This window comes from Cetorhinus maximus, chromosome 3, assembly GCF_964194155.1.
Source record: "Cetorhinus maximus chromosome 3, sCetMax3.hap1.1, whole genome shotgun sequence".
NCBI lineage: Eukaryota > Metazoa > Chordata > Chondrichthyes > Lamniformes > Cetorhinidae > Cetorhinus > Cetorhinus maximus.
Genome location: NC_135881.1, coordinates 118,278,003 through 118,302,177, shown reverse-complemented (window position 1 = coordinate 118,302,177; position 24,175 = coordinate 118,278,003). Strand labels below are relative to the sequence as shown.

Sequence of the window (24,175 nt, the reverse complement as noted above, 5' to 3'; positions counted from 1 at the left end):
ATTGATATTGTTACAAAGCATGGTTTATCCATTTGTTTTCAATTAATTCCTGATTATTTTTCTCCCTTGCACTTAAAGAGAAAAACATTTGGGGAGGTATTTAATGTAGGCGACGAGAGTCTTGCCCGCCGGCTGGGGAGCTGGCGAGAGCTCTACATCACCTATTTTAGGGAAGGTCCCCCGACCCCGTGTTAAGTGTTACTCAGGCTATCCTCGGGCTATCCCGCCACGGGCTTAATTGGGGTGGAGGCAGCAAGGTGGCGGGGTCCTCACCTCCCACCATCCTCCCACCTGATTAAATGTCCCCCACTACCAAACTCAACATGGGACAGGGCATTAAATTCTGCCCTTGGAGTGGAGTGATGAAATTGCTCCATTCAACTCTGATGCAGCACTCCTAACATTACATCCTGATTGCAGAAAGGCATTATAAAGGGACAAGTGCTAAATAGTTCACTATGTAATTCTACCCTCACAACACAGCAGTGTTGATATCACACAATTTTTTTAAACCATTATAAAACTTCTGACTGCTGCACATCATCAACATTAAATGTGTGAAGCAATGAAATAAGAGAGCATCAACCTATATCTGGGATGGAGGAAGTCATGCATTATGTTTGCGATTCCAGAAGGCTGGTATCCCTGTTGTATATTAAGTTCAAAGAGGACTCAGATATCCTGCCAAGTTTGACATCAGGCTGCAATAAACAGACAGCCAGGAATAATTTACCTTTTATTTCTTTAATGTCAAAGTCAACCCTGCATATGCCTTGGACAACTACAAACCACAGGCCCCAAATGAAGAAACTGAATGTTTCCTTTGATCATTCTGCATTGCACAAATTGTCATATTTTCTGTAATTAGGCACATTTCATTTTCAGTCTTCAAATGACCAGAATACGTGCACAATTTATAGCCAGTTTTTGAAAAGACAATTTTCCAGAATAAAAATCAGAATATTTTGTACTTTCTGTGAAGCATAGCAGGATCTGAGTCTCATTTAAACTGTACAATTGCATGTTTTAATGATTAAATCAAATCCAGTTTTTTTTACATTTAAATTCAAAATGGAACAAGAATAAAATTTCCCTCTTCTCCCGCTTAAAAAAAGGCTATTTCTACAGTGCTGCTGTGCTCAGTTTTAGATTTTCTAACTAACTAAAATTGTGATAAAGAACAAAATGCAGATTTGGTGTGACCCAGTTACGTGGATTACAGTTGCAAAATATCACTGACTGTGAGCTCCTGTGTCACCTGAAACAAAGGCTGTCCTTGTATGCTTATCTAACCTCGTTTTTGTTCAGATAACAATTGAGAAATGTTAATAGCAAAATATTGCGGATGCTGGAAATCTGAAACAAAAACAGAAAATGCTGGAAAAACTCAGCAGGTCTAACAGCATCTGTGGAGAGAAAAAACAGGGTTAATCAGAGCTCTGAAGAAGAGTCAAACGGACTTGAAATGTTAACTCTGTTCTTTTTCTCTCCACAGATGTTGTTAGACCTGCTGAGTTTTTCCAGCGTTTTCTGTTTTTGTTTGAGAAATGTTAATGTTGGAGCAAGGAGCAGAATCAATTTTGGGTAACCTATACTGGCATCAGGCACTTTCTGTGCCCAACCATACTGTACTGGAACTAAGTGAGACTACCAATTTAAGGGCTGAAGATCCACTCCCATATACCAGTGGCACTGGCACGTGCCAGTTGCAAAAGAAATAGAACACCAACAATACGAGTCAATGCAATTGATTTGTGCTTGCCCTGGTTTTTCATATGTGCCTGCAGTGGGGGCGCAGGAGTCTTGGCCTGCTCCATGACACAAGCTTGATGACAACCTTTCTTTTGGGGCATATTCTTGCTGACCTAGGAATTTCAATCAATTACGTGCTTAGTGATGTATACCTTTAAAATGTCGAACTTAAAGCAGACTTCTGCAATTGGAAGTAGCTTTAAAAGCCCCTTAATAACCTGGAACCCTAACAGCACTGAGGATGTACCTACACCACACAGACTGCAGTAGTTCAAGAAAGTGATTCACCACCATCTCTCCCAAAGGTAATTAGAGATGGGCAATAAATGCTGACCTTGTATTAATGAATAATAAAAACACCAAATCACTAATATTTTTAAATTCTTAACAAAAAAATTGCATTGTAATACAACTTTTTATAAATTTGCAGATGTATGTTGCTGTTATTTTACAACAACTTCCATAGATTTACATCTTACACTATTCGTGAAGCTCATTAAAAATCAATGGCTTTTAGCAGAATTTGTTTTGGCAGAGTTTGATGTATTTCCATAACTTGAATTAATTTTATATAAGATTTGATTTTATTTGATTTTATATATATTTTATATATAATCATATATATATATATATATTCTCCTGAGGTCTGATCCTCAGCAGAAAGCTTTAAACTAAGTTCCTCCCCATTCCCTCAATGGTAAATAAAACCAGATAATATCATTATGACACCTCAGGCTCCCTGGAGCTAGGACCAGCCCAATCTCTAGACACTAGCAGGGTGTGAAAGCCTGAGGGTTAGCAGACCAAAGAACAGATGGTTTCTAATCACCACATGCAGCTAAAACACACAGAGACAGGCATCGGAGTCTCCTCAAAATCAGCAGGACCTTTCCTAGCCTTAAATCCTGGCAGTGGAATGAGTTGCTTGGTAATCGCTTGAGTTCTTTTTCTATCATTTATCTACTTTCCATTGCTTATGTTTGAAATGTGTTGGAAATTAAACTATGATGCTCAGATAATTCAGAATAAGTACTTGAAACAACAATTCACATCACAGAAACACTAAATAGATGATGATTCTTGACATAAGGTGTTAACAACAAATTATCTGCAGGTCACGTAAAATGCCTGGCACCTCAAATTATTTGTATCTTTTAATATAGAAATCCAACAGAATGCATTCATCTTGTGAACTACAGAGATAATTTCTGATCAGCTACATCAGGTGGGACAAACATGCTGTCATCCAGCAAGGTTCATCATAGGAGCTCTGCTCATCTATTGACAACACTAACTTTATAAGGAACGTTGTGCCAAATATTTTGCAAAGTTAATACCATTTATCTTAGCATCATGGAGTGCTTTGCAGATTTTACAAATTAACCTAGTCATCCAGCAGGTTATTTGTAATGTTGCCTCTGTAGGGATGTCCAACATTTTGGAGCTCATGGCCAAATATTTTGTGTCAAAGCTAATGAAATAGCTTATGAATTCACAGTAAACAGACCTGATTCACAGAAAATTCAAACAGCTCAATGAACAGATATCATGGGATGGCATACACAAGAAATAACACCACATTCATGAAAAAATTGGGACCTCACACAAAAAGTCTCATTCCCCACTCATTAAAAAGTTAGACCATGGATATGCACAAAAAGCCAGACCCCTATACAAAAAGACAAGGGGGTGGAATTTACATGGGGAGGGGGGGGGTCTTATTCACTCCCCCTTTAGAAAATTCTGTCGTGGGCTACCTTAACAAGATCAGCATGGGATTTCTGCCCTTAATTGAAGGAAGTCCCACCCTCGTGAATGATGACCAATCTGATTGGCCAACAGCTCTTGCAGTCCCAGCAGTGCCAGAACCCAGCAGTGGGCACTTCTGATACTGCAAACAGTCCCACAAAGAAGACAACAATGGACACTGGACTAAGGTAAGTCTGGGATTTTTGGGCAGTGGGGAGGGGATTGGGCCCCCTAGGGAAAAGTGGGAGATGGTGGGGGCTCGGTTTTGGAGGCTGGTGGGGGGAGGCACAAAGGGCGGGTACCATCTTGGGGGTTGGCCCAGATGTGCATAGGCACACCGCAAAAGAGGTACCCCGCTTCCTTTGTGAAAAAGCAGCCTGCCCACTCTTATCCGCCTTCCACTGCCAACCACATTATGGCGGCAGAGGCAGAATTAGATCTTTAGGGGGGAATCGTTCCAGATTTGCACAAAGTGTGGCAGCGGGTGGGGAAAAAGTTGTTTTACCCACCGGCCGCAATGACGGGTTTTCATGCTGTACCATCCCATTTCCGCCTCATTAATTGTGCAGCCACAGGGAACAGACTGTCTTGTTGGTGGGCGGCCTCCGATTTGTCCATCATGCCGTTTCCTTGCCATTTCCTCCTGCAAGGTGCCATATTTAAACTGTAGTTGCGCGCACACTTCTCAATGCTTGCAGCCCAGGACTGCTCTGGTGAAGACATGACCCCAAAAGCCAAAAAATGTGCAGTCCCCTGATTCAGTGATGCATCCCTATGATGCCTTCTGGGTGCTGTGGAGACCGCTGTGATGTCCTCCACCCTCGCTCTGGCTGCAGGAGACGCATCAGTCTCACCTCTGCAACTTGGGAGGTGGTGGCAGAGGTGGTCACTGCCAGTGCTGCACACAAGAGGTCGATCATCCAGTGCAGAAAATGGTTGAATGATCTCATCTGTGCTGCCAGAATAAGGCAACTGTTTCATCACTCTAAACTCACAACTCACAAGGCCATCACACATTACCTGGCATCTTACTCACTGCCAGCTCAAGGGACATCAACATTCACTCACTCACACACACCCTCACACCTCCATCTGCCCTCCTCTCCTTTGGAGACTGCCTCCCCAGCTCTCACCATCTTGAGGCCACTTGCACAGATCAACTTGTGCCCCCACACACATCCTGGGATATCCCTCTTCCCCAGTTCAGCCCTCACCCTGCAGCCTCTTCCCTTGCCTGAGGCCACTTTTCCCCCTTCCCCAAGCAAGCTCGAGCCCTGCAGCCATTGAAAATCCACACCTGCCGTAGGTAGAGACCTGCTCGTGAACCCCCCTAAAAGCAATGTGGTGCTCCCTGTGAAACGTAGCGCTGATAACTGCGAGTGCTGACCGAAGCAAGGTAGGCAAACAAACAGCAAAATCCCGGGCGAAGCGCAGGTCACTAGGTACATGTCGCTTATGTACAGTTGTGAAACACATCGGCATGCAATCATGCCGACATGCCTGGATGATCCAGAATGGGGGGATGATTCCGGTGAGCAGGGCTTATAATGAGATGCTAAAGTATTGAAATTAAGATTCCCAACTTGTGGTGGCGGGAAACACAGCCTGCCATTGACAGGTGGAGTGGACGATTGCAAACTGGTTTCACAGGGCATGAAACCGATTTTTGGCCTTCTCGCCATATGGTTCCTACCCCCTGCCCAGTCCCCCCCCGGCTCGCCATAATGCCTGATGCCAACGAGGCCAGAAAATTCCGGCCTTAATTGCCCCTTAATTGGGCAGTTAAGGGTCTTAACAGGCCTAAGGGTGGGTGGGCTAGCAGGTGCTTTACTTACACACCTTATTATGAGGAACCAGTCAGGGGTGGGCGGGAAGGTGATGGGTTAGTCACCCGTCATATTTTATGTGTCCTTCCACCAAAAACAGCCCAGTGGAGAGCCATAAAATTCAGCCCCAGGTCCCCTGGCACAAGAATTCCAAAGCTCAAAACACAAAGCTTAAGGCCTCTCCTTTCCCTACCAATTTCAAACCCTATCTTTCTCTGCTCCCCATTCACACTCATCCTTCTATACTCCCAACCTGACTCCCAATCTTCCTTCACCATCTTTCACCTCACCCAAAGTTTGAAATCCAATAAGATTGTTTCAGCTCTTTAATCCATCTAGTTCTTCAAATTCAGGGAATTTGAATGGTTGCAGCTAAACTTCATCCAGCCCACAATTAAGTGCACAAAGCACAATGGCCGTTTCAACTATGAGTAACTTCATCTTCACAGAACATGTAAAGAATTACAAACCATATCTAGCTGGCCTTAATATGCTGTTTCTGTTTTAACCAGCAAATGTTGGGCTAGATTTCCAATTTGTCACCCAAACGTAAAATTGTCACTGTGGATCATTCGCCCATTGTAGAAATGGCCCAAATTTCATTCCCATCAAAATCAACAGCAATAAAATATCCAGATAATCTGTTTTCATGATACTGGTTGATAAAGCTTAGTTTTGTTGATTAAGGGACAACCAATTATGTCTAGGGTGGCATTTCTCTGGTTTTGTGCCAGGCAGTCTGGTTCTCAATGCATCTGGCCGCATTCTGGTACCCTTAGGTCTAGTGTTTTGAGGTTTGAAATGCTGAGGCCCAGCCTGAGGGGAAGATCCATGATTCACAGGCACTCTCTGTTTGTCGCGACCAATGGAGATGATTTTAAATGATTGATATCAGAATTGACAAATGATTGAATGTTAGAGGCTGGGCAATTCAGCTGGAATTTTGTGTACAGTTCTGGTCACCAGGCTACAAGACGGACGTAATTGCTCTGGAGAGAGTACAGGGGAGATTTACAAGAATGTTGCCAGGGCTTGAAAATTGCAGCTATGAGGAAAGATTGGATAGGCTAGGGTTGTTTTCCTTGGAACTGAGGAGGCTAAAGGGTGACTTGATTGTGGTGTGCAAGATTACGAGAGGCCCAGATAGTGTAGACGGGGATGCCCGATTTCCCCTAGCAGAGAGGTCAATTATCAGAGGCACAGGTTTAAGGTGATTGGTAGAAGGATTAGAGGGGACATGAGGAAAAACTTATTCACCTAGAGGGTGGTGGGTGTTTGGAATTTGCTGCCTAGTTTGGTGATGGAAGCAGAAACCCTCAACTCATTTAAAAGGCAGCTGGATCTGCATTAGAGTGCTGTAACCTGCTAGGCTACAGACTGGGTGCTGGAAGGAGGAATTAGAATCGGTAGCTAGTTTTTTCTTTTTTTCTTTTTCGGCTGGTGCAGACACGATGGGTTAATCTGTGCCATAACTTTCCTATGGTTTCTAATTACAAATGACCATGTAAACTTTATTGGTTAATATTAATGTTGGTCGTATGAAATCATTTCCAGATCAGCGAGTGTCTATGAAGAAAGATCCTATTGGACATGTACTGTATCCTATGACACCACCATCAACATTATACAATGGGAGGAATCTTCAGTGCTCGTTGGTGTCGGGCATGCTTGGCGGCTTGAGTGGACAATATGGCGAGAAGGCCAGAAACCAGTTTGCGATCATCCACTCAGCCCGTTGATGGCGGGCCGTGTTCCCCACCATTGGACATCAGGAACCTCATTGTAATACACCTGCATATCATTATAAAGCCAGCCTGCCGGAATCAGCCCCTCACCCCCGCTGGATCATCTGCCCACGTCGGTGGAAAAACACGCTGTGTAGAACACATCTTGACAACCTTGGCATTCAGAAGTCAGGACTTACCACCAGGGTCTTGCTCACCTCATGGACATCCGAGGAGCAGAAGATGCCGGAGCCCCACAGCAACGGCACACTGGAGGAACATCCATGGCATGCTGGGTGGATTCTCATGGACATGACTCTGCTGCGAGCAGCTCATAGAAGTTGGAAAGTCATCAGGAATCTCAGAGGCTGTCCTCTCCCTCTGAGTCCCCTTTGTCTGTGAGCTCCTCAACCTTGTCCTCTGTCACCAGCTGGCCAATGAGTGGTTCTGGAGGGCGAAGTATGTGTGTGATAGGGCCTTTCGGAGCCTCGTGCAAGCACCCTCACTCGCCTCAATGTTCTGAGCATTTTGAATGCTGCCTGCTGGGGTTCACTTTCAGTTGTCCATCTGAACTGATCTGCATCTTTGCCCACCCAAAGCTCTGAGAGGTGTGCACACGGCTGCACTTGAAATGTGGCGCCTGGCATGATGAAGCGGCGAGGTGATGGCGTGGTAGGCAAATGCCAGCCTGTTCACCATGGAAACTGTGTTTCCCAGGAATAATTAATGCCGTTTTACCCGCCTGCTACCGCACTTAGTGCAAATCTGAGATGATTCCGCCCAATGAACATGGAACTGTTGCCCTACTGACCTCAATGGGAGGCAATGGCATAGTGGTATTGTCACTGGGCTAGTATTCCTGAGACCCAGAGTAATGCTCTGGGGACCTGTTTGAATTCCACCACAGCAGATGGTGAAATTTGAATCCAATAAAAGTCTGATGATCACCATGAAACCATTGCTGATTATTGTAAAAACCCATCTGGTTCACGAATGCCCTTTAGAGAAGGAAATCTGCTGTCCTTACCTGGTCTGGCCTACATGTGACTCCAAGCTCACGCCCACATCCCATGAGGAAGTAAAAAAAAATGTCAGTAATGTAAAATCATTTCCAGGTTACCGGGTGCCTGTGATAAAAGATCCTATCATGTTGTTCTCAACATCCGCATTCAAAATGCCTAAGAGAAAAGCATTGATCAATGTGGAATGATGAAAAGAATGTGACTTCATAGCAAAAATCAGAAGCATCATGCATTCTTGCCAATGTGATACAGATGTCAGCCACTGAGGTAAGGGTAATGAGAATCAGCATGTTTTGTCAAAAAGCAGAAAGTTAACACTCGATGTGCAGGTACATCATCATTGAACTTTTTAAAAAATTGCCTGCTTTGTCTCGAAATGACTGCAGCTGAACGAAGTAAAGTCTACCATGCCGTGAGGCACCACCAGACTTATAGGAGTATCGACTGCAGTGTAAAAGTTGAAAAAGAAATCTATAATGACTTTTCCATGATGAGAGACCTTACATGTGGGAAAAAAGTTGAAAACACTGAACAAAAATGTTCTATCACCATATTCTGCATAGAAGCACTTGAATTACATTAAAGCTAATTATCTTTTTTCCCCTTGGCAATTGATGCCTCAAAGAAGGGTACAAACAAAGTGTTTCCCCTTAGTTTTGAAATATTTAGTTTTTGAGAAGTGAGCCCAGCATTCACTTTTGGATTTATATAGTGAAAGCCAGGAAACCTCAGAAGCAATCGCAACAGAAAAATTATCCAATATCTGTTGCCTTCGATCTCAGCCTAGGGAGACTTCTGTGTATTCAAATGGTGACGCAAACATTAGTTACGGAAGGCACAACAGTGTTATCCAAAAATTGAAAGGTGCTCAAAAGGACATTTTTGCAGCCAACTGTTTGGCTCATATTTTACACAACGCAACAAGGTATGCTGTTAGAAACCTTGATGTTGATGCATAAAACATCATTCTTAAAGTCTATGCTCACTATAGCATTTCTGTGAGCAGAACACAGCAATCAAGGGAGTTCTGTGACTTTGGTGAAGTGGAGGAGTGAAAACTTTTGAGACACATTGTGACCAGGTAACTTCCTCTACTGCCGGCTATTGACAGATTGCTGAAATGCAGGAAACCTTCAGCTCCTTTCAGAGTTTAGTGAGGAAGACTGTCCCAAAATAACATGGAAATGCCTTGAGAATGAGGGGGTTGCTAATGAAGTGGCACAGCTTTACTTTCTCTTTCTCAGCAATGCTCCGAAACTACTCATGGACTGTATTGAAGTTTTAGAGGCCATTCAGCATCCTCTCAGTGTACGAGCTGATGAGTGACATGAATAGGAACCTGGAGAGAAGGATTCAGGACATGTTTTTTGGGTTCACAGTGAATGGCAGACTGAAATGATTAACACCAGATGTGGCAGGAAAATGTGAGAGAGACTTTGTAATTTTTTTTTACAAGAGAGTCCAGAAGTATTTGAATGGCAGATATGACTTGTCTGAAAACAACTTTCACAACAGAATGTCCAAATTAGCCCTTGCAAAACTGTGTCCTTTGAAGAATCTTGCGATGGTGTTCAAGCATGCAATCTTAAAGAGACTGACATGGACGCGCTTGTACGAAGAATTCAGCAATGTGGAAAGTGCTACATCCTCCCGAGATGAAGAATTACCAGACTAGTGAGGAGAGCTACCTGAAACTTTTCAGCAAAGCCCAGGGAAAAAATTCATGAACATGAAGGAAATCCACTCCTATGTTTTTAAAAAATATTTTTGGGGAATATGGTGTTATTCTGTGGAAAAGGCTATGTGTCTGTGTGTGTGTATCTCTGTGTGTCTGTGTGTGCATGATTTAATTAAGCTGGGCAGAGATTAATAGGATACAGGTTGTCTGGGGGTTTTGGAACATGAAAAGGATAGAGGTGTTAGGTTTAAGGTACAATTGAATAGGTTAGATCTAACATTTACATTTTCAGATGAGTAGAGAATTTGTTTGAATATCAAAGACAATATTCTAATGCTCTGAGAGAGGATAGATCTCGAGATTCATCACAGACTGCTGTGCCTTTCAAAAGTGGAGTGTACACAAACAGTGGGTTAGGATGTCATCCTACAGATAGCACTTTAGCATCCATCCTGAATTGTGCTTTGAATTTGCATACCCTGTTGGCTGGGTTCACCATTGTACATGATGCAGTTCAGGGAACCCTCAGAAAAGCACCCTTGGTTCAAGCACCTTCAGTTCCTTTATCATTGACATAAGGCCAGGAATTGGGGCTGCCACTGACAATTCCTTAGTATTCAGCTCCACTCATAATTTCTCCAATATTGAAGCCTATGCCAGTGTACAAAAGGACATGGATAACATCCAGACATGGGCTGACAGGCAGCTGGTAACATTCGTACCATAGCAGAGAATTCCCAATCTAAGTATGGCTGCTGAAGCAAGGGGCAGAGCTGTGGAGCAAAGGCCCAGATGCTAGCCTCCTTGGGAAAGATGATGAGCTCTTCTCCTCCATAAATGGTAGATATAAATAAGAGAAAATCTAATCATTTTCCCTTGAACTTGAATGACATCGCCATTATCAAATCTCCCAGCATCAACACCTTGGCAATTACCATTGGTCAGAAGCTTAACTGGACCAGCTGGACTGTTAACAACATGGCTATAAAACAGGGCAGAAGTTAGGTACTATGCAATGTGGATTACCTCTTGACCCCTCACTGCTTCTCCACCATCTAAAAGACTCAAGTCAGGAGTGTAATGAATACTCTAGGGAGAGTCATATTTGGCTCAAGACATTAATGTTTTCCATGGAGGCTGCCAGGCCTGCTGAGTATTTCCAGCACTTTCTATTTTTATTTCAGATTTCCAGCATCTGCAGTATTTTGCTTTAATTTTCTGATCTGATTTTCTACAATAGTAAGAATGCAGTGAACTGGTAGTCCACAGATAACTGAAATATAGTTGGTGTCTGCAGAACAGAAAATGCAGACAAACCAGCAAATGATGTATGTCAAATAGCTGGAAGTCCGCAGTATTGAACAAACCAGTGGAAGGCAGAAGTACTGAGGACACCTTTTAATGTCACATTTTCATGTTATCCCTCATTTAGTTACCAAACAATTTTTGATCACCACAGGTTCCAAGGCACAACATAGCATGAAAGCTATAGTCTGTACATGGAGAGATACTCATGGCTCGTAAGCTTAACTGTGTTTGTGGTATGACTGAGTTGATGGCTTTGTACTGTTGCAGCATTGTGTTGATAATGATATATAAGGGTGTTGTGTAATCGCAGTGCTAGAATTAAATAAAGCCCAGTTTGCATTCTTTTCTACTTGCATCTACATCAATCTTTAAACCTAGATTAAACTTGTTTTGACTGTTGCCTCAGTGTATGGCTGCTCTATACTATATAGAAAAAGTGTAATAAGATAAATGTTGAATTGTCAACTTTATGCAGTGAACTGGCGATCTTTGGAAAATGAATTGAGATGGTCTGATATCTTTTCACTTGAGATTCTCATCAGCGGTTAAGGACAGCTGACTTTCATCTGAGCAATCTGAGACGGCATGGAACTAGAATATCAGTATAAAAATATACAATTCTATATAAAGGAGATTTTGTGAATTTGCACTCCAGAGCTTTGAAATGAATGAGCAAATAATCCTAAGCGGTGTGTTGACCTCTATGCCCCAAAACACAACTGAGAGAACAAAATCATAAAACATACCCAATAGCATAGAAACGTCAACCTGGATATGAGACTTGACTGCTGAAAATATTTAGTAAAGGTTAAAACCTTGCCAAATGACACGTTTCTACAAATGTTTTCCACAATTTTTTATTATTTTGAAAGACTGTAAAACTGCTATCAGTTAAAAAGTCCTGAGCTGAAATAAGTATTGGGGTCTGGGCCAGTTGAATCAGCCAAGTTCAACAGTTGGAAGGGAGGAGTGAGGAAGAACCTTCCTGCCAGTGAAGTTGTGCAGTAGTCTGTAGACTCATTTGTCAGATCTCCCACATGCATGGAAGAGAGCAGCTAAGTTATAATGGTAGGAGGATATAACCTGATGGAACAGAATCCAAAATAACAGTTGTGCTTTGAGTGTTTGTTTTTCACAGGTTTTCCTACTGTGTAATCTTAGTCACAGCACAGAGTTGGAAGGACTTACATTTGGCTTTGACTTTGTATCCACCCAATGGAGAGGCATGACCTTCGACTGCATCAAAACCAGCTGATACCAAAACCACATCTGGATTGAACTCACTGGCGATTGGCATGACCACAGTCCTGTGGGACAATGATAAAAACTATGAACGAGTCTGCAGTAAATTCTTAACTTCATTCTCACAGCAAGCCACCTGGAAAAATTCAGTTTCTGCTTTCTTATTTCAAGAAATTTACTTTTCTATACATTGCACAGAGAACCTCATAATACAATTTCATGTCAGTTGACTATCATTTAAAATTTTAGTTGAGCAGTCTTTAACTCGTAAAGTTGGGCAATGTTACATTCTAAAATCAAGTTTTAAATTTTGAACAGCAAACAGAAGAAGGCTGCATGAAGCAAAAAACAAATATAAACTGCCCAACAAAGTTGTTTAACATTACTAATGCAAACAAATGGGATAGGTCGTGAGTCTTGTAGTCAAACCAATCACTTTTAAGAGCTAGTCTATCTAAGTTTTTTATCAAAGTCAAAGTTAAAATTATTGCTGTTGCTGGTGATTCTGTTTATCCCATTTGTATCTCATCTAGACACATCTTTTGTTTCTTTACTTGTCCCATTAATATTTCCTTTTGCCTTGAAGCATCACCCTTTTGGCATTTAATTTCTCTTGTCCTTTCAAAGACTTTCTCTTCTGTTCTTCCTCTCCCACCCCCCACACCTCATTTTTCTGTGTTTGCTTAAAGCTTGCTACACTTCTAATATTTTTCAATTCTGACGAAAGGTCACAAACCTGAAACGTTAACTTTGTTTCTCTTCACAGATGCTATCAGACTTGCTGAGTATTCCCAACATTTACAGAATTTTTATTTTGAACATAATTCTATATTTCTTACTTTTTATCTGTTCTAATGTATTTCAAATCTATATGCCAATATTGGTGTAATTTTGCGAGGCTCCGCTTCCACAATGATGCCTTACTTGGGGAGAGCAAATGTTGGAGAAAGCGTTACTATATAAGAGGAATGAATCCACAACCTATGCTCCTGTCTAGATAGGCTTCCCACCAGGTGAGTAGACTAGCAAAATCATCCCTTTTGTATATGAATTCAATGAAATCACTCCTTGAACATCTATTATATATTAAAATTTCTGCATTCCATTTCAAAATACATTGAAATGTCCTACTGAGAAGCTGCAGGACAAAAATATTACAATTTATCTACAGTGCTAGTTATGCCTGTTGATGGTGCCATGATAGGGATTCAGAATGAAAAATGCGACATAATGTTAACTGCTAAAATAATAACCGTGAAATAACATATTGCGTGATAATATAAGAAGAAACATTTTCATCTGAATGGCTCTACCCATGAATGTTGTTGTGGAGTGTCCTAGATTTTGAGGCTTTATTGTGGCAGCCAGCAGCCATGTTCATATAAATAAGTGGAGAGGTAAGTAATTCTGTTTAAAAGCAAACAATATATGTTTTTAAAATTGCTGCATTGAAGTTGTCACAGAGTTACTTCCACCCCATTCTACTGACCAATCGTTTTTAGTGCTGATAAAATGTTCCACCCTGGACCACCTTGCAAGGAAGTTTACCCAACTAGAATGCCAGGCCATTATTACGTCCACCTTGCTCCTCCAGGCCACTGGATTGCTGTGCCTCTTTGTGCACAGATTCCAGCACTTACCAACCCAATAATCTCCCCGGGTGCTCTGCAATTCACTGAATTTTGATCAACAGTATTGCTCTCTCATCACACTGCCCCATGAGTCAACAGGCATGGTTGAAAAGCTGTTCCCCATGAAAAACCTTGCACCCTTCCTCATTCATTTTCTTTTGCAATGCCCCCTTCCCCACTGTGTAGTGTTTCCCCAAAGGGAAATTGTCCCTATGCCACTGCCCTATCACTAAACAGCAAAATGTGCCCTCAGAAATTATAACCCACCACTAATCATCCAGACCTCCTCCACCCTCTCTTCCCCATCCTCCTTCTTTACTCATCTCCTTTTTCCCTCCCCCACTTTGTTCCCTTTCTCCCAGCTTCCTTCCCAATCCTTCACCCATCTCCACCCTTCTTAGCCTTTATTTGCTTTGCCCTTCTTTATTCTGCTCTCTATATCTCTCTCTCTCTCACTCTCTCTCTCCCTCTCCTCTTCTGTTTTTCTCCCCCACCCCATGCCCTCTTGACCCCACCTCGTCCCATGTTCCTCCCTGCTCCCTAATCCTGCTGGGCCTGAGTTTGAATCCCCATTTGCAATGCCATATGAAATTGATTAGCTCTTCTTTAGATTTCAATGTGATATGTAAATATTAACAGACCAATGATGTCACTTATTGGTGGAATTCTCAGCATACTCTACTGCTGAGTTTTAAAATCTAGCAGTACAATCTCTGAATTATGGTCTGGGAAACAAAGATTATTACATGTGGGACTGTTTGTTAAAATGGCGAATCAGTGGAGTTAAAATATTTCTGCAGGGGTTCTGTTGGTCTCCTGCTGTTACCTCAGAGGGAGACTGGCAGAACTCCTAGAGAAACGGTGTAAATGGCTGAAAATGACTGCTTATGTCATTTCTCTGGGGCTTCTTTAGGTCTGCTGCCAAACTAACAGCAGTTTTGAGGTAGCCCTGCAGAATTACAGGGCCCTGGCTTTATTCAACTGAGAATATTAAAATGAATGATCCTGAAGTGAAAGAATTTTTGTTTGATATTCCTACTATTGCTTTTGATATGGAGTAGCTTTAGAATATCATCAATGCAAAACTAGCATTATAATTCAGGTAACAGGTCAGTGATTGCAGGACCTTGTAAAGGTAATAGGTGTGAGACTGTGAGAACATTTTCAGGAGATAGTTACAGTCATTGAACCTTGAACCCCAGTCATTATAAAGCTGCAATCAATTTGATTCCATGTTCCCAAAGTTCAATTAGACCATGGAGGGATCCTTGAACTTAACTTTTAATGTTTGCAATGTTAGCAGGCTGTTGACTCTCTCCAAATATTCAAGTTTAATTAGATTTCAGAGACTATCGAGTGAGATTATGTACAAATGTGCAAGCAGGTTACTTGCAGAGCTTCACTGTCACTGCCCAGAGAGAATTTGGGAGGCAACAATATTACTAGGCTCTATCTTCATCAAATTCTACAGATACCTGTTCGAGACCAGTATGTGTAATAAACTGCCCAAAATTGCTTTTAAATGGTATGGCTTTCAGCAAGGTGGGAACTACTTTGGAAGAGAATGCCTTGAGTTGATTAATAAAAGGCAATGTTCGTGTTAGATTAAGTGTACAGAGGGGTCATTTTACAAACATATACTTCTGGTACAGTCTTGTGCACTGTAAGCGTGTATCTGGAATTCAGGCGTGGATCTAAGCAGGCCCTACTTAATTTCCCATCCATTACAGAAATGAGAAACCTCACACCAGGGATGAAATTTGTAGGATCTACCTGATGAAATATTTACTCTTAGATCTGTCAGACAATAGACAGTTTTAAGCAAACCCTGCTTCACTAAACTTATCCTCAGTCTGATGGACCTTCTACAGATCCACTCATTTTAGACAAGCAGATTCAACGCAGACATGCTCCAATGATGCTGAGCAGAAGGATCCCCATGGAGTGCATGCACTAACAGGCATTGAGTTTCATAGAGTTCTTTTAATATGTGCCAATTGAGAGCTGTTATTTTATTCCTGAACCTGGCCTGCTGAGTTTTACTGTTGGTCCTAAATAGACTTTGAATGACCTTTGACAGATTTATAATGCATAGTATAGTCCGCTTTGATGTCCGTATGTAGCATGGAAACTATTTCTAATTACAGATTGATTTACTTTATGAGAATTGTAAATGAAGCTAGGTGGGGGCATTCTGAGGATGAGCACTGCTCCCCAGGAAGACTTCACAAGGAAGTGAGCTTCAACAGTAAACCCGATTGCAAAAGCTGAAGCTATTTTTAAAGTTAGATCAACAACTTCTTCATTGTTCATGACACACATGCGTGTTATATGTCATCATGCAAACTTCAAACTGAATTATAGCAACTGATTCATTGTTTATAGCACTGTGCTCAAAGAAAGTAGCAACAAGCTAATGGCTGTAACCTTCTGGGTAGTGCAGCACATTCACAGGCAGGGACAACAACTCTGAGGTTAATGTTGAGACCCTTATAGTTGGTAGGGACTAGTTTAAAGACTTGAGAAAGCTTGTGAAATTAAGTGAAATCATGGAAAATATCAGCCACTATCCTTAAGGAAAATGGTTGTGATCTTGTGGATGGCTGTGCCACACAGTGAAGGAGAGATAGTCATAGTCATTACAGCACAGAAGACAGCCATTCAGCCCATTGAGTCCATCTCACTGTAGAGCAGTCCATTCAATCCTATTCTCCAGCTCCATCCCCGTAGCCCTGTGAAATGGGGAACATGAGCTCATAAATAGAACAGGGTTTCAGGGAATTTGGCAGTACTTTGTTGATGAGTGAAACTGCAAATTGAACTTTGTACAAAATAGTTATAATCTCACCACTGATGCCATCCTTGTGTATGGAAGCTGGTTGCCAATCTTAAACATAGACCAAGTATGTATAGAACAGTACTGGTGGAAAATAACTAGTTTCTCTTGGATGCTGATACCCCCCTCCAGGTGTAGATAATGATGTCAACCCTAAGGCATGGATGTAACAAGTGCCATTGGATGAGGGAGCAACAGCAACCTTGTTGATGGCAGCTGCAGCTACATAGAAGGTGTAGCTGATTTAATGGGCAACTGTGGTATTTTTGAAGTTTGATATGTCACTACCATGGCTGGATGATGCAACTTTTCAAAAGGTCAAGACATTTGTCTTCAATGTTTCTGAGGGCAATATAAATGTAGGATGGCAGCTCGCATTTATGGTTTGTATCAGTTATCATGAGCAGAATCCTCTGGAGCTGGGGAAAGAGAGATGACAGTTCAATGCCACTAGTGATCTTATGACATAACTGTTCACAGGTCACCTAGTCCAGTATTGGGAAAAAAATAATAAATTATAGCAAAATGTGAAATGTGCAATAACTAGCAAAGTAAGCAGTCTTGCCAATATATATTATGTTTCTTATTAATTCAATGCATGCTAAACCACAAACCTGTAAATGTGTTATTCATGTTTCCTTGTTCAAATAATCAGATTTTCTGTGAATTATAATTATGTGTTAATGAAGAACCCTATCAATTAAAATTAGCTTTTAATCATTACATTTAGCATTTATTTAGTGAAAAATAGCTTTTATATTTTCTTTTTAATGTCCCCCCAACTATGACAAAATACTTTCACTTGCAATGTGTTCATGATCCTTTTCTAAATCGTTTTGCTTTTTAAGGATTATCACAGCCATGGGTTAAATTTCTTCTGTTTTGTGGCATTAACACTGTTGCAAATTCCTATGTGCACTATTCAACTGAAGTGATTGGTTGACGTTTTTTTTGTGGGCTAACAACTGCGCATAGAAATCTCGCAGAAGCACGTTAATCAATGTACTTAAAATAGCACACAGGAATTCAACCCCTCTGATGTGACTTCCTATCATTATTTTTTCATGTATTTTATCTACAAGAAGTAGTAGAATATAATTTATTATAACTGTCTGGAAAATCCTTTTTCATTTAGGTTGAAATTATTGCCAACGATATTATCACAATGTGCTTGTATCAAATTCTTCTTCCCATTATTTTATGGGAAGTTAACCCTTTAAATGGGTAGATAACAGTAATTTCTATCCTTTAGTTTACAAACACGCAAAGTTATGCTGTAATATGTTGAATCATAAGAGTGACTCTGATGATTATGTACTCCTGACCCAAAGCCCCACCTCATGGGAGAACACATCTGGAATTTGAGCACAGAGGTCAGCAGGTCAAATAGCATTTTCTCTCCTTTAATTTAATAAATTTGCAAAAAATAAAGTGTATATAATGACCCCATAAGGCCTCAATAGTTATTGAGTCTGCCATTGGTCTCCCACTTTATCCCTGCTGCAAGATTAGCAGAAACTCTAGAAAAAGTCTGGATCACAACCCCCATGGTCCCCCGCACCCCAATCCTGCCTCAAGCATCACAAGAATAGAATTTTGTCTTGTACATTATTGTTGCCAGGGGTTTGAGAGGAATTGTGGCTGAGACAAGAGGTTGTGGATGGTGGGCAGTTGCTGGAGTTTCCAGAAGTCATGGGAAGGTGGGTGCTGAAGATATGCAAAAAGTGCTGCTGTCCCGCATAAATAAGGAATCCTTCTACTGACCCCATTAATTCTGACAGAGACAGGGCACATGGTCTTAATTCCAGTGCAACTGTTGAGCTCATAACCTTAGGATTTTTTTATTATTCATTCATAGGATGTGGGTGTTGCTGGCAAGGCCAGCATTTATTGCCCATCTCTAATACCTAGAGAAGGTGGCAGTGAGCCACCTTTCTGAATTGCTACAGTCCATGTGGTGTACACCTACCGTGATTTTAGGGAGGGGGTTCCAGGATTTTGATCCAGCAACTGCGAAGGAACAGTGACATATTTCCAAGTAAAGATTGTGTGTGCCTTGGAGGGTATCTGAGAAAGGATGATGTTTCCCTTTTCTTCTAGGTGATAGAGGTCAGAGGTTTGGGAGGTGCTGTCAACGGAGCTTTGCTAAGTTGCTGCAGTGTATCTTGTAGGTGGTACAGGCTACAGACACTGTGCACCAGTGGAGGGAATGAACATTTAAAGTGGTGGATGGGGTGTCAATTGTCCGCTTTGTCTGAAATGGTGTCTAGTATTGTTGAGGCAGCACTCATCGCGGCAAGTGGAGAGTACTCCATCACACTCCTGCTTTGTATCTTTGAAATGGTGGAAAAGCTCTAAGGAGTCAGGAGGTGAGACCCGTTGCAGAGAACCTGGACCAGGATTTTATGTCCTGAGGGCGGATGCGCGCCTGACCCAAACGGATGTGAAGTAGCGCGAGATGACGTCGGGCGAATGCCCTGACGTCATCGCGCACTTGCACGATATTTCGCTCGGTGGGCGCATGCGGTAGTCGGAAGTGCACCCGCCGACAATTAACCAGGCAATTAAGCCCATTAACGATTCAATTAACAGCAATTTTACGTGGCCCTTCCAGATTTAGGGTTGGCGGATAAACCATTCTCCCAAGCAGCATTCACATTTTTGCTCAAACCGCGATCTAAGGTGGGATGAAATTTCTGTGGGAAAATAAAAAGATGTATTTGGGGACTGTTTATTTATGAGGTATGCTTTCAGGTGCTTGATTATGCTGCATGGACATATTTTGAAGCATTTTTGTTATTTTCTTTATTCTGTGGTGGTCTGCAGCTCCCTGGGACAGCTGTCTGCCTTCAGGGAGCCCAGTAGAAGTGCTCACCCGCACCCTCAGTTAGGTCAGCACCCGCCCTCTCCCTGCCCCCACCCTGGTAGCACTGAGCATTTCAGTGCGCATTTCATGCTGGCTGGCCGTTAATTGGCCAACCAGTGTGAAATTGCAGTCGGGGCCGGTCACAGCCGAAGGCCCATTCCCCATCCGCTTCCAGGCCCACCAATCACGCATGCCCGATAAACGATAAATTCAGACCCTGGTGTCTGACCTGTTCCTGTAGTCACAATATTTCTGTGGCTATTCCAGTTAGCTTTCTGGTCAATAGTGACACCCAGGATGTTGATGGTGAGGGATTCAATGATGGGAATCTTGTTGAAAGTCAAAGGGAGGCATGTTTACATTACCTCTTGTTTAAGATAGTCATTGCCTAGCACTTGTGTGGTCATAATATTGAAAATTACAATGTTTTCTGACTCTTCTCCCATTTCAAAAAACTTTGCAATTTCCTTTTCATTAAAGCTGTTCCTTCAAAATAAATTGATCAATTTATTGGGTAATACGTTTATCTGCACAAATTAGGAAAGTCTCAGGTTTGGTAGCTGGTCTGTACCAAGTTTGCGTTGGTAGGGGTAATATATTTGACCTAAGCAATTGGCCATATCCAAAATCGTAATGACTATTCACAAATGCCTGCTACAAATGCAATTCTGTGGGAATTGGGTGAAGATGGTGTAGGATTCAGCTACATGATTACCCTACATCTATGTAACTTGTCAATACTCATAGCCAACATGTAAGTGACTACTTGGTGAGAAGCTGGGAGGGTGTCAGGTATTCTGTAGAACCTTACCCAACAATAAATCAGTATGTGCAGAAAAGGAGCAGGGGAAAAACTGGCAAGAAAAGTGACAAGTCTCAGAATTGGTTACAATGTCAAAACCAGAGGCGATTGCTAATTGGGTGAGGAATTAATTTCATTAAAAAGAAATGTAGCATCCATTCTCATAATATTAAAGTATGTGGAACCGATGTTCTTAATGGGAATTAATTGGATCCCCAAACCTTTTTAAAAAAAAATTCTTACTGGAAAATACTAGCACCATGGAAGGCAGCCATGTTTCCGATATTACTTTTTCAGCGATTAGAAAGAGCTCAAGCTCTCCATCTACAGGCCTTAAAACTCATTGCACCACTCTTCCTTCAATATAAGCGAAACACAATTCCAAAGTCAGGTATTGTTTGACAGCACGGAATTCCCGAAATGATTTATGTTGGGAATTCTGGTACCCTATCGTTGATAAAATAAAGTCTATATGATAAGACTGATGCCAATCCACTGCAGATTCTGGAAAAGGCAGCGCAAAAAACCGGACATGAGAACCTATTAGGGCAGAATTTACTTATTATGCTTGCATGTAAAGGATTGTCGAGGTGTAGGAAAATCAATTTGGGAGAATTTTACATCTGTATTAATATATTTCCAATTTTCTTCCCATTAATTTAAATGGACAGAAAATCGACTAGGGTTTGCCCTCATGTGTGATTCAATCTAGTCTCTTTTCCACTATAATTTGCTCCCAGGAAATTCTTTATGCCCAAGTTTAATAAGAGGACAATTGGCTTCATTATGTCTTGAGTTTCGTTAATGAGAAATATACTGGGGTAACTGCAGTCCTGGGACTAAATGGTCAGGAGCTCAGTGGCCAGCATACCATTTGCTCAAATCACGCAGAGCAGATCCAGCGGGATCTCCCAAGATTGATCTTATTACATTTTCACAGCGAGTTCCTGGCACAGATAGGGCCTGCCTGTGGAAGCTTGCTGTGAGTGGAGGCAGGAAATAACACGTGGCTGCAGTTCTTAAATTTGCAGCTGCAATTTAAAGGAACTGCAGGCAGAAACTCTGTTCTTGAACACAAGTTTGGAGCACTCTTCGAAAAAATACTTTAATTTTTTATTGGATAACCAGAATTTCTCTGATCCTTTCAGGAGGTTGGATTTAGTGGTCATTACTGTTACAGTAGAGTTGAAATAATGGCAATACTAAGTCAAGAATATCCTGAGTGGGTTTATTTCAGCAGCTCTCGGTGCCCACCAACCCCCACCCCGAGTGCTGTTTGCAGGGTCAGTGGAAGTGGCCTAAGATAGTCCAGCTACAACCTAGAGCAATCAGACATGGAGCAGCTGCAGCTCCTGATAGAAGCGGGGCTTTGTTTGAGCGGTTCTAATTCATAAACTGATGCAGTAGCTTTAACCCTTTGGCTTTGTCAGGTTCCTATTAGTTTCCTTTCATTGACTCATGCATAATGGGATCATTCAGGAAGGTGATAGCAAACCTTTAAGTGTATCAAGAGGTGTCATGCTATGTCACAGGGCTGAAAATTCTTAATCCAAATATATGAATAATAGTTTTCAAAATAAATAATCACTAGCTTGTATTAAGCCTTGATTATTTTTCCGATGCAAGTGCACAAATTGTATTTTCCCTGGGGCTGCACTTAGCATGATCATTAATGTTAAGAATAGGTGTGTTGGGACTGGGTCCAACTGCCATGTTGTATCATTTACTGGTTAAGCTCTTGGATGTACTAGCTGGGAAATTCCAGAGGTGGCTTTAACCTGTTGGAAGCGAAACAGGGCGGAATTCCCAACTGCCGCCTTGATGCCTCACTATCGCGGTCAGATATCATGGGGTCGGCTGTTGTCACCTGCTGCAAGCTGGAGTGACCTTGTGGCCACATAAAAGTTAAGGGCCACAGTGATCTTGAGAGCCACAGGCAGTGCTGTTCACATCCTTGCTTCAAGGTTTGATTTGTGTAGCAGGTGTTGCAAGTCATGGATGGCCTCCACAGTGAACCAAAGGCACCCAAGACATTACTCCTCATAGTAGCTGGGGTTTGAGAAGTGTTCCTTGAAAACCTGTCTTGGGCATGGTCTCCTCTCCAATGCCCACCTCCACCCTCTTCTCCTAGCTGCTGTTCCTCGCTCCTGTCTTCTTGGCTCATTCCTCTTGACCTCCAAGTGCAAAAGCCATGAGTAGTAAACAAAACAAAAGCAGTCCAGCGCCAGAAAAAAAGCAGAAGTCAGAGATCAGATGTAGGAGGCAGAAAATGCCCAGAAATAAATCAGCAGCCTAAAAGGAAAAAGCAAAAAATAAACTACATGTCGTGGATGAACCTTTTCAATAACGCTGTTGAAGGTTCTTTGCTGAGTGCTAGCACCATGAGTTGCTGAGTGAGCTTATCATGTGCCAAGTCAGATGCTGGCAGGGCAGGTCAATTTCATGAAAGGATCCTATAACAATTGTAGTTCACTTGTTTAAAAATGATAATGAGACTTTTAAATGATTCCAGAAGGCCTAAGGAAGAGACTGATTCAATGTGGAGGGTGGCACACCTCCTATGCGGAAAGAGCGCCTGCCATATTGGATTCTTAGGTATCTGTTTTAGGCCTGTAAAACAGGCACGATGCAATCAAATTTCTAGGCCATTATTTCTGAATTTTGGTCAGGATTCTCCTGATATGACACAATAACTTTAGTGGGAGATCACTGGAGAAAGAGAGGAATAACCAAAACAGCCAGTTCCACCACTTCTTTAGGGTTTCTCAGATCTTCCACCAAAGTTATAGCAGGAGATTGGAAATTCAGAGCTAATAATATCTAGTTCAGGTCAGACAGACATATTTACATACCCCCTCCCGGATTATGCAATTGTAATTTTATATATCACCACTATGGGCATATTCCAAAATGCAAAACGTTAGATTTCTTGTGGGAGTGATCAGGTTGCTGTACCTGAAGGAATAGCTAACACAATCCCAAAACTAACATGTGTCTTAAATTGAAAGGCAGCCAATAGACTCCTTTACCTGCAGTAGAACACACACACACGCGCACACAAAAACATGAAAATGCTTCACTCAATGCTAAGATATTAAACATCACTGTATTAAGCCAATACTGCTTGAACAAGTGACCTGTTGTACGTGCATGTGGATGGCATACCCATGGGCATGAGTCAACATAAATACAGCACTGGCACTAATTATGAGACTTCTGATGGATTTTGTCAGCCCATCATTATCCTGTCATTCACAAAATTCACTTCTTCTGCCAAAATTTACTTGGTATTATCAAAGGTGGAATTTTGGCATTTCTGAGTCCTGTCCCGAATCTTGACCCATCCACCAGAAATCCATAAGTTTTTTTGTTGTTTCAAAGCATCTTTCAATATATTCCTGGGTTGGCGGAGCAAGTGGAGTTCAGGAATAGCACAGAGTGACTAGAAGGCATGATTATTTTGGCCTCCAGCATGATCTTCATTCTTACAGGGAGGCGGGAACTACTGCCCAGCCTGCCTAAAGATCAGGAACTTATGTTGTAGGGAATTATGGGTGCAAAAAGACATCACTCAACAGTTTCTTGTCTGCAATTTCAGAAACAAATTGACTTGCAGCCAAAGCCAGTTAATAACAAGTCTCATCTTACACACCACATCTGGGGACAGAAGCTAGGGAACAGATAAGTTCACAGTTTCAAAATGTTTTCCAAATTTTAAGGTGAATATGAAGAAAAGAAG

The 24,175-nt window shown here is 41.8% G+C and overlaps 1 protein-coding gene across 2 annotated transcripts in view; it reads right to left on the bottom strand.

The window, feature by feature from the left end:
* LOC144678862 (histone deacetylase 9-like) overlaps positions 1 to 24,175 on the bottom strand; it is a 635,070-nt gene that overhangs the window by 66,717 nt on the left and 544,178 nt on the right. For both annotated transcript variants that reach the window (XM_078538855.1, XM_078538856.1), the window contains exon 21: positions 12,248 to 12,366. In XM_078538855.1, coding sequence (XP_078394981.1) covers positions 12,248 to 12,366 — 119 coding nt within the window. The remainder of the gene's footprint in view (positions 1 to 12,247; positions 12,367 to 24,175) is intronic.